The sequence below is a fragment of the Berghia stephanieae genome, chromosome 2, assembly GCF_034508935.2.
Source record: "Berghia stephanieae isolate SIO BIC M18660-M18661 chromosome 2, UCSD_Bste_1.3, whole genome shotgun sequence".
In the NCBI taxonomy this organism is placed as follows: Eukaryota; Metazoa; Mollusca; class Gastropoda; order Nudibranchia; family Aeolidiidae; genus Berghia; species Berghia stephanieae.
The window spans coordinates 30,345,952-30,357,591 of NC_088361.1; the positions used below are offsets into that span (position 1 = coordinate 30,345,952).

General features: G+C 38.8%; 1 protein-coding gene across 5 annotated transcripts in view; it reads left to right on the forward strand.

Annotated features, from left to right (window-relative positions):
* The window catches only part of LOC144964693 (uncharacterized), a 60,317-nt gene extending 49,236 nt beyond the window's left edge, over positions 1-11,081 (forward strand). For 2 of the 5 annotated variants that reach the window (XM_078899217.1, XM_078899218.1), the window contains exons 3-7: positions 761-3,238; positions 6,073-6,286; positions 6,904-7,006; positions 7,410-7,551; positions 8,236-9,621. In XM_078899217.1, the coding sequence (XP_078755343.1) occupies positions 761-3,238; positions 6,073-6,286; positions 6,904-7,006; positions 7,410-7,551; positions 8,236-8,883 (3,585 nt within the window). In that variant the 3' untranslated portion in view covers positions 8,884-9,621. Of the gene's footprint in view, positions 1-760; positions 3,239-6,072; positions 6,287-6,903; positions 7,007-7,409; positions 7,552-8,235 lie in introns of all 5 variants that reach the window. The other 3 variants (XM_078899215.1, XM_078899219.1, XM_078899216.1) reach the window with 3 other exon arrangements.
* Positions 11,082-11,640: the final 559 nt, after the last annotated feature.

The following is an 11,640-nucleotide window of genomic DNA, read 5'->3' on the forward strand; positions in this document are numbered from 1 at the left end:
ATCACAACGCTTATTCTGTTTTGATGCGATCGGTCACAAATAACGTGTTTTGTCGTTATACAGCACTATACTTCCACACGACCAAAGTTTACGACCCTCAGATGTTTTCTGTTTTGATCGTTATTTTTAATGGAAGCTCTGAATAGACCATAGGTCTTGTGTACATAGTCGTTGTGTGTTACAGTATTATGGGAATTGTTTTGATATAATTGGGGGCCTAAAATCTGTTGTGTATTGCGATTTATACCCCTAGGCAGCGTACGTCTTTGAATTGGTGTGATATATTTCACTTTTGTTATGCTTGAGAGTTACAGTTGCTGGTAGTTGGGTAGGCTATTGGTTGGATCTCTTCTATCCAATTATATCATGGCGTCCTTTTCCATTTTGCCTTCTTCCTTGTCAAAGAATGAGTCAACTTGCTTTTGCCCTTTTTACTCTCTGTCATGTCGTTGTCTGTCTTATCTTGCAGAAATAATACCAATTTTTTAGATTTCTTTAATTTCTCGCGTACTGACAATGGGTGGCCTCGAGACAAGGGTGAATTTATGCTTGAATCGTAGAATAAAAGCAATTAACGTTCTATTCAAGTAAGCTCTTTTAAACTTAAAACAAGGCTATTGGATTTATAAGACAATATGTTTTTAACTACGCTTTGAAAATTGCTCCATTTTTATAAAATACTCATAAAATCCCCAAATATAGATTTTCTTTCTACATCTTTATATCTAAAAAAATATTTTCTTGTACTCTTTTATTGCAGCCGGAAAGTGAGGAGGACCTCGACGTACATGGTCTTCTAGAACGAGCCCAGCAGAGTCTTGAAGAACTTCGACTGAACGATGCGGAGAGGCAGTTCCTCCAAACTACATTTATTTTACAAGAAAAAGCAGAGGATGACGTCTCCATGTTGGTGGAGGCCTATCTTGGCCTGGCTGATGTCTGCACCAGAAAAAGTCGAGCTTTCCGACAAAGTCCTCTAGAGTGGTTTTGGTTGTGTGTTCATGCTTCAACCCTGCTGGGCGAGGTCGTCGACTTGTGTCAAAATGAGTTACGCAGCGAGTCAGATAACCAGAAAACAGAGTGGTTCAACACACAGTTGAAATTTGCAGAATCAAGAGGCCAGTCACTTTTGGACGTTTTGGGGCGTACCTTGTTCAATTGGATGAACGAAGGCTGGCGACTAGTCGACCCAAACCACTTTTCCAACAAAATGTATGCAAAAACACCGTTAAGCCCCGTGTCACGTTTTCCTTTGTCTTCCACGATCCAACAACCGGGAGGATTGAGACCTTACCAGAAAGGTTATATGAACCACGCCTTCAGCATTGAAAGCCTTCACGAAATGCCCATGAAATTCGCACACGTCCCAATTAATAGTGTCAACTGGTTCAAAAGGATTCAGCGTTACTGCCATCGTCGTCTTCTTAGCAAAAATGTAAAAGACATCATGGCAGAAATTCAGAACATGCGGGAAGTTCAAGAGTCCCCCTCTGATGCCAGGATTGAAATTGATACCATATCTGAGGAAACTGATATGGATTTAGCCAAAGAAGCGAACATGGTGGATAGAAGTTTAAAAGATGTTGAAGAAGAAGAGGAAGAGGAGGAAGAGGTTGTGACTACTATTGAAACTTACAATATCGCAGAAATTAATGAAAAAGCTAGGACTGATTCTAACGTTAAGGAATATTCGTTAATGTATGAGTTGGCATCAAGTGATGTGGACACGAGTGGATGGGAGTTTTTCTTGGAAGAAAGGAAAGAAGCCGTCGTGCAAAGTGTGATTGAGGTAATTCCTGATAGAATGACAATGGGAGGGATTGTTGAAGGTAACTGTGTAATCAGAAATGGTGAGGAAGTGTCAGATAGACCCATGTCACCTGTGTCATCGATCGATGGCAAGACATTGAATGGTGGTATTTCACACAACGGTGTTCATCGCTACACAGTGGAAACAAATGGCGCTAAAAGTCCAGACCCTTGCCATGAAGAGAGAGAGAAACAGAAGAAGAAAGACAAAGAACGATTCTCACCTATGAGAGAAGGAAGCCTTAGACTCACTGTTGCAAAAGCGTTCCAGATAGTGGCCTTGAAACTGACTCAGAGTGAAGAATACGCAAAGGCTGAAGATCTTTATGAAGATGTGCTTCAGATTTTAGATGAAATTCAGGACGGCACTGTCAAATTACTCAAATTCAATGCTCTGTTATTGCAGAATACCGGACTTCTGTGTTTCAGGCAGGGAAATCGTCACAATGGGTTGAGGAACCTAGAGAAAGCTTTAAAGATTTACAAAGATCTTCAGGATATGGAAGCTCATCGGGAAGTTGCTCTAGTTCTTATTGATCTGGGCAATGCTTATGCCGATGACATTCACGATGAAGCTCTCTACGATAAAGTCATTGCAGCAGTTTGTGAGTTCTTTGAACGAGAAGCTTCTGATGAAGAAAATGGAGGCTCGTCTCCCGATAAAAGTAGCATGGTTGACACAACAGATGACACAGAACAGTTGAAACGAATCTCAGAGGCAGTCACGTGTTATGAAGAAGCGCTGGCTGTTTTAGAAAGCCAGGAGGCGTCTCAGAGACATATTGTTGCCATGGCAACTAGAAAGCTAGGGGATTGCCATTTCGTGAAAAAGGAATATCCCGAGGCTTTAGAATGGTACGAGAAAGCTTTGCAAATTCACCGGTCGTCAGGATTCCACGGAAAAGATGCTGTTTTAGAGAACGCACATATTTTGAGTATGCTTGGTGTGTCCACATTTATGTTACACGTGTATCCCCGTGCTTCCCACGTATTCGAACTAGCTCTACACATGGTCAAACACGCCCACGGATTGACTTTGTATACATTCCTTCACAGTCTGGTCCTATCATTGTTAGGAATAACCTATTACAAAATGAAAACCTACCACAAATGTGTGTCCATGTGCTCACGGGCTTTCGAAACATTTTGGAATTTATACGCCGAAAAAATCCCAGATCTTCCTCAGCACAAATTCTGGCTGGTGTGCCAAAACCTTTATATCCTTGGCAATACGTATAACATTTTGAATCTTCCCAACAAGGGTATCAAATTCTTGGAGATTGGTCGTGCGTTCATGCGAGAGTCACCCGTGGGTGAGAAAAGACAACAAATGAGAATCTTACAGATCCTAGGAGATTGTTACTTTGCCCAGTACGACTACAAGACGGCTTTGGTTTATTACAACGAAGCGCTGGATATCGGGGACAAGGTAAGTTGTGGGACAATGTAAAGTAACTTTTGTTGCATTCATCATCATCATCATCATCATCATCATCATCATCATCATCATCATCATCATCATCATCATCATCATCATCATCATCATCATAAAACAAATAAAAAATAAAAATAAACTTCCCTTTATTCATCCCATAGGGGAAATTTGTCTCTAGGGTCTATTCCAAGGGAAGACTGGAATAATCCAGTGCAGCGCGTAAATTGAGCTAGGGCGAGGTGACTTGCTCAAGGCCACACAGCGCAGCGGCGGGTGATCGAGGTACGAAGCAAAGACCGTACCGCTGAGCCACGCTGCACCCCATCATCATCATCATCATCGTCATCATCATCATCATCATCATCATCATCATCATCATCATCATCATCATCATCATCATTGTCGTCGTCGTCGTCGTCGTAACCTTCATTAACTTTATTGTAATTGCAATTATATTTTCGTTTTTGCTGTTGTTTGTTGTTGTTTTTGCTATTGTTTGAAACTTCTATACGTTAATATGTGTACTAAGGAGCTAAAGAACTATGAAGACAACACTCAATGCCTTTAGAGCCAAACCCAAAAATACTAGCGAAAGTATTAAGCCTCAAGAAAAGAAAATCGTTTAAACAAAGACTGTCACTGTCTCACTATGGAATGAAGTTGATGCCGGCAACCTGGATATGAATGAAACATTGCGGTTAAATGTAACACTGTGTATTTGAGTAAAGTCAGAATTTGTATGTGCGCACGCGCATGTATGCGTATTAAAATTAAATGGGAATGAGAGAGAGAGAGAGAGAGAGAGAGAGAGAGAGAGAGAGAGAGAGAGAGAGAGAGAGAGAGAGAGAGAGAACAGTGTGTTTTCTCTTTAGTTGTTGGTGTTTATGTTCTCATGTACATGTTGATTGAATCATGGTTTGTAACTCTCTACCCATCAAAGACAGCGGCAACACCCAAATGTAAATTGTCATTAACTGATATGAGTAGACCATATGGGTAATCTTGTTATGATATTTCCTAACATATCGAAATCCAATGACAAATAATTCTTTATCTTTGAACTTGACAAATGCCTGCATATTAATAATAATATTATTCCCAAGTTCACAGAGGTGTGCTTGTCAGACCGTGGACTCCAATAACATCGAAACATCTCAAATTACCCGGAATGAATCAATGTGCGATCCCTGATACTGATAGCCTTTATATGTAATACTCCAAACAACAACAAAAAAAAAAAGCAACGATCATATATGTGAACGGCCGGGCTATTTTGAATGCTACTCTTCTTATTTATTATCATAAGTGTGAAACGTGGGGTTGGGTTAAGATATATAAACATAGTTCCAAAATAAACTATACCTTTATATTTTGTGATTATCCCAGGACCACTGGGTTTTAAATCATGGTATAACAGATTTTGGTGCACGTTTTATCAATTAGTTTTAATGCAGCCAGAGATATCCTCAATCAACATCTATCTACAAAAAAAAAAAAAACAAACGAAAAAACAAACAAACAAACAAACAAACCCCAACACCCCCCCCCCTTAAATAAAAAACAAACAAACAAAAAAAAAACAAACAACAAAAACAAAAAAAAAAACAAAACAAACAAATATAAAAAAAACCCAGACCTCCCAATATTTCAGGATTCATTCAATTGAATGTTGAACAATTTATTCACGTCACAAATGGTATTACAAATAACATGGACATCATTTAGCCCAACTAATAACTCTGTTAAATGGTGTCATATATGAACACACATACATACATACAGATATATACAGCATTATTGCTATTAACATGTACCTTTTCTGTGGAATTAGAGGACATTAGGTTTGGAATTAAAACGTTTCTGCTTGATACTAATACTTTATATAGGCGCAGTTTGCGTTATGCAATGTTAGGATTCCCCTACATAGGAAAGTTGTAAGAATATCAACGTAATTTTGGTAATTTTGTCCCAAATTGACGTTCACTTATTTGGAGGTCTCAAAACCCAAATCATTATGGGCTCATTGTAATGAAATCTTAAAAAATGAAGCAAAATATCCATTACAACAATGCTAAACTAGGCTCGTAATGGCGTCAAGATGTCCGACCTTCATATATGTACACGTCGTCCCAAATGGTACACAACGTTTCAAATATAGAGCATCTGAATTGAGGGTCACCATGCTCCACACATTTTCTATTGGCTTCATTCATATCAGGACTAAAGGTGGCCGTGCTGATATTGTAATATGGTCTTCAAGAAGTTGTCCCCTTGCATTGGCTTGATGGGGTGGCGCATTGTCATGCATCAACAATGTACATGCAATGAGCGAAGCAGCCTGCTCCTCTAATACATCATCGATGTTGTCATCTGCATAGTCTATTGTTGATTTTCACAAAAGGTATTCGATGATTCAATCCCAAACTATTACAAGTTCTATTTCCAGTTCGATTCCAGTTCTGTTAATTGATAAATGTCTAGACCTTGTCGTTTTGGTATATCTCCTCCTAAGCTTCTGTAGCATCCCAACCTTTGCTTCGGTCCGCTGGTCCAGTTCACGATTAGTTCAGTTTTGGAATAGTTCTGTTTGGAATAGTTCTCGTGACTAATTTATTCGATGTAATGAAACAGTATTGGTGCCAAAACACGCATAATTTATTGGGGCTGTATGAATGTAATTTGGTTCCATATTGTCTGTTGGGCGAATGAACGTTGCATTGTGCAATGTATTGACCATCGGGAATCAGTTAAATTGTTTCTATATAAATGTTCATATTTGCATTTATATTTTGTTTCTAACATTTTTGTCAATTTCATTGTCAATCAAGGTCTCTTCTTCCACCGAAAGTGGTGACGTATTCATCAACATGGACGAGAATATGACGTCATCGTCAGCCTCTGAGAACCTGGACATGGCGCTGCACAACCAACTTCTGAGTCGGTCTGCCGATGCCCACATCAGCATGAAGCAGTACCAGAATGCTGTGCATTATCTGGAACAAGCCAGAGACATACAGGATGTGTTGGAGGATGATATCAAAGGTAGGGGTTGTGGTGGTATAGTAGTAGTGGTGGTGGTGATGATGGTGATAAAGAATGGAACGATTTATGACCAAAGGGACCGTTTTTATTTTTAACCAGACACTTTTACGTATTATTGAGAAAAACTAATGTAGCCTCATTCTGTCAAAAATCTCAAAACTAAGGCCTCAAGATTTCTCAGATGTGATACTTTTTCGTCTAGGAGTTCTAGGAAGTCAATATTTTCCGGCCAAAATAAAAAACAAAAAACAAAGCTATTTTCCAGTTTACCACAGTATTATATAATGATAGATTTAAGTTTGCCTTTCTAATAACTGTAGACTATTACATATTCTTTCAAGGACAATATTTGTATAAGTTGAATCCGTATTTGTTCACATCAAATTATAAGCATGTATTATGTTTTGAGAAAAAAAATAATTAACAGAACATGCACACTAAATTCACTTACAGTGACAAATAAACATAAAAAAAAAAGAAAATTGGATAAATTTTGGTTGTCTCTCTCTTACCTGAGGTTAAAAAATTGTTTAGATAATCAGTGGTTGATTTCATCTTGCCCCCCCCCCCCCCCCCCCACCTCCTCTTCCCTATCTCCTATTCGTCTTTGATTCCAGGTGATTTGGTAAGCACCCTCCATCAGCTAGGACAGATGCATTCCATGGCAGGGGATGTGGACAAGGCTATTGAATCATATAAAGAAAGTCTGGATATCTTCAGGTAAAATACAGTTGTAATTTATATCATAACAAATATTTTATTTTATAAGCAAAGAAAGAAAGAACTATAAATGCGATCCACTTTATTCGTTAATCCTTAAGATTATGGATGGAAAGGAATTTTAATTTGCTTGCCATCGTTTCGTTGGGATGTGGGTTCTTTGCAAAGGTTATACAGGAAGAGGAGGAGGAGGAGGAGGAGGAGGAGGAGGAGGAGGAGGAGGAGGAGGAGGAGGAAGGCGATGACGACGAGACGAAAACGGCAACTAGGAGCGAGGTTACCTAATGACCACTAGTTAGACAGGGGGAATGTTTTGTTATGTACTAATGACGCAATCGGAATTGCCTCTGAGCCTTAGATAGATAGATAGATTTAATGAAAATAAATTGTTTTGTTGCTTCAGGGAGATTCACGATGGTCAGCTAGCCCCAGAAATGTGCATCACCCTAGGAAATCTAGCCACGATGTGTTATGTCAAAGCTTGTATCTGTGAAGATATCACCAGTGAGCTGGAGATGATCCTGGCTGCAGAGCAGTACTTCCAGGTAATTTAGGATTCATGCCATTCTATTATTGTGCAGCTGTGTGGTCTTGTATAAAACTGGCCTTCGGATCTTAAGGTCCAGAGTTCAAGTTCCGCTCTGAGCGGTGCATAGTTGAGTCCTTGGAAAATGCCCTTTAGTCACATTCTCTCACCGTACTCTGCTGTAAAATGAGTACCCAGTTGTTAACAGCTTTGTCTCAGTCGAAAACAAATTATACTATTGCCTAACAGGTGTTATGTTTATCCCTACATGCTAAGTGGGCAAGGACCCCTTGTAAAGAGCTTTGAGCACGTTAAGTAAATATTGCTCTATATAAATGCTCGAATTGTGACATGTTGTTTCCTGATTCGAGTTCAGTTTTGGGTTGTGCAAATTTGAGTCCTTGGAAAACACTCTTAACTAATATTCTCTCACCATACACAGGTATGAAATGAATACCTGGCCAGTAACAGTGTTGTCTCTGTTGAGAAAAAATGTAATGGTGTGTTTTAGATATCATATCGAATCTGAAAAAATAACTTTCTTCTAAGATAATGCATTAAAAATAAACGAAACCAGATGGAATCATTAAAAAGAGAAACCAATAAAAAGAGTGCGAGCTTAACTTGACAATTTTTATTCCATTACACACCCACACTCCTCTCAATGCTGAGATAATAACATTGTGTTTACCTCTAATTTCAGGCCGCTCTTAAAGAAGAAACCAACACCAGTGTGTGCGTCAAATATGCCAACTTCCTCTACAGTCAGGCCAATTATGAAGACGCCATTATGTATTTGGAAGACTCTTTGAGCGCCCGCCCCAGCGAAACCGATGAAACAGACGAACAACGAGAAGATTCAACCACCATGTTTTTCTCCAGGCCGTGGTCTAGCGATATCGTTTACGGAGGATTGGAGAGAGTTACTCTTCCCGAACCTCTACAGGAAGAGGTAGATGCCCAAGAAGAGGCCATAATGCCAACATCTGTTTTGGCGTATTATATTCTCATTCTCTCTTACAAACAAACGGGTCAAATTCGCCACGCAGAAAAGGCCCTGATAGAACTGATGGGTGAAGTGTATGCAAGAGACATTCCATTCCTGTACGCTGTTCTAGGATATGGCCTCATGGAGCTGGGATTGTTCCCGGAAGCTGCTCTGGAATTCCAAATGGCGGTGGAGTTGGACAATGAGTACAATCTTGCCCTAGATAATTATTGTTTGTGTATGTGCGTGCATGCTTATAATATGTTGGAGAGGGGATTTTCTAGCATTTTCGTTCATTGTGGTATCTGGAATGAAGATAATAAGTACAATAAAAAGGTAGCCATGCTTCAGGGGTATTATTAGTTACTATAAATCTACTGAGAGAATTTTAATCAACGTTCCCACAGCATCATTAGCATCCTCCAATGGTTACAAGGAAGCTGTACTACTGCGTATATAACAAACCCATTATTTTCATCGATCGGAAAGCATTTGTTTCATTTTCAACAGGTGGCACCCAACTTGCCAGACATTTTAAAAGACGTTTTGGCCGTGCAATACTGAGTATAACGAGGGTTTTACCAAGAGGTCAGACATTTTAAGTACTGGCCTGATATCTTGTAGCTTAAAGCTAAAATATTACTGTTTAAGAAACTAAAACGAATTTATGCTCCCAAACTCATCATGAATTCAACTGTCGTTATAATATTTTAAGATAAAAATATTTGTGATCTGGTTTACCCAATAAATTAATGCTAGATGTACATGGAACATTATTTCTCTATTGAAGCTACTCTTGGATGCTATGGTACACCATGCACAGTAGAATGCAATCATTATGAGAATACTAGGCTGTTAAATACTGTGGTCCTTATAATGTATAGAATAAAAATATGTATGACACTTTAAAAATAAACAAACTTTTAACATGGAACGTTTCGGTACCCAATCCCTTCTTTAGCCAACAACGGTTCCATGGTAAGCATTTTGTCACCATTTGAAGCTTTTTTACTCGTGGTTTTTCTAGTAGTTTTCACACTACACTGTTATGATATAAATAGAGTTATGATTTTCAATTGTGCACGCGAAAAAAGATCCCCATTCGTAAAAACAATACATGATTCACCCTGAGTCTGTAGCCAATTGATAAGTACAGTCATACTCGTTATAACATTTTAAGAAAGTCGAATACTTTAACAATGATTTCTCTGCAACAGAAATCCACAATGAAATCAAATCTGTCTCATATCTGTTCATATTAAAGTTCATGTAACAAATCTGCTGTAAAATTTCACAACACTATTACGTGTGTTTTGTTTTCGTATATATCGACTGATAATAACGATCTCCAGCTTATGCGTCTCGGTGACTCAGCGGCACAGTGTCTCGTCTTGTCTTAGCGATATTAACCATCGCCAGTAGCATGATGGGTGACAGTGATCGCGTAATAATTTGTTCCTGACATTGTATCCGTCGGTAAGGCACTGAGACACTTAAATTACCCTTATTGATTCAGGAGTGATTGAATACTTTGCCATATGTAGTGACGGAGAGTGTAGGAGTGTTAATACAAAAAGAACGTCTACCAGGCGATTGGCATTGTATGAAACGACGTATAGTTCCATATGGGGGGGGGGGGGGGGGGGGGGTATTATGGAGCGCATTGCATTTAGTGTGGTAAATCTGTGGAAATACGCTATATAGATCTGCCTATTATTATTGTTTAACTTGTAACTATTTAATCTTAGAGTAAAGACTTTTGACAAGTTAGGGGCCATCTTAATGTATCGACATTTTGAGAAATTTTTTTTTGGGGACTAAAATGTTTAAAATATGTTTTGTCAATGTAAAGCAAAAATGACCAAGCAAGCATGTTCAGGGACAACTAGATAGGTCGTGATTGACTGTCCCTTACAATTAATGTAAATATGTATCAATATGTTTTCGGTTTGTTTTATGTGTTGTTTTTGGAGATAAATTCAAAACGTGATCCGCTCGAGACTTAAGTTTTATATTGTACGTGACTCATCGCATCAAAATGGTGTGACGTCAGAATGTACCAGATGTTGGAAAGTGGATTAAAAAGTAACGTGATCAGAAATTCTATTCCCATAGGTGAAATTTGTCTCTAGGGTCTATTCCAAGGGAAGACTGGAATAACCCAGGCGTCAGCCGCAGTTCAGCGCCGCAAATTGAGCATTATCATCATCAGCATCATCATCATCATCATCATCATCATCATCATCATCATCATCATCATTGTCGTCACCACCCCGACAGTTATCATTATGATGGCCAGCTTCTGTTTTCAAATAAACAGCCATAATATTAAATAGATTTTCGCCAAATCGATAACATTTTATAAGCATTAATTTGATTTATATTTTGTTTCAACGAAATTTCAAGGATTGAGTTGGTCATTATGTATTGGTAATTGCTTAAACAAACTTTTGAACTTTGAAATTTGTAGCCACAAAGACAGACACCCATTGTGGCGTCATTCCTTCTCTGAGTAATTTCAAATGTCACAATTAAGAGGTTTTCATTTTTTGTAGGATATTGTACGAGGGCTCTTTCAGAAATAACCGAAAAATGCCCATTGCTCAGCAACCAGTGGAGATTTTTTAATTCTGTAAACGACATGATATTCCTTATTTCCTTACGGATATTCCCAGAAATTATGAAGTGCATCATTTTGCACAATGAATTTCTAGACGATTTTAAAGATGGCGGCCCACCTTGAAACTTGGTCAAAGGAGGAAATCAGAGCTGTCATACGTTTTTTGAACGCCAAAAGTCTGAATCCTACCAAAATTCATAAAGAACTTCAGAGTGTATATGGTGAGCATGTTATAAGCGTTACACAAGTCTATCACTGGTGTAATTTGTTTGAAGCCGGCCATTCCGACTTGACAGACAGGGAAGGGAGAGGGCGTTCGATAACTGCGACGTCAGAAGACAATGTGAAGCGAGTTGATGAGCTTATTCGTCAAGACAGGAGGTTGAAACTTCATGAAATCGCAAGCAGTCTTGAAATTTCGGAAACTTCTGCCCATAGAATTGTATTTGATGAACTTGGCTACAGAAAAGTCAGCGCAAGATGGGTTCCTAAGCAATTGA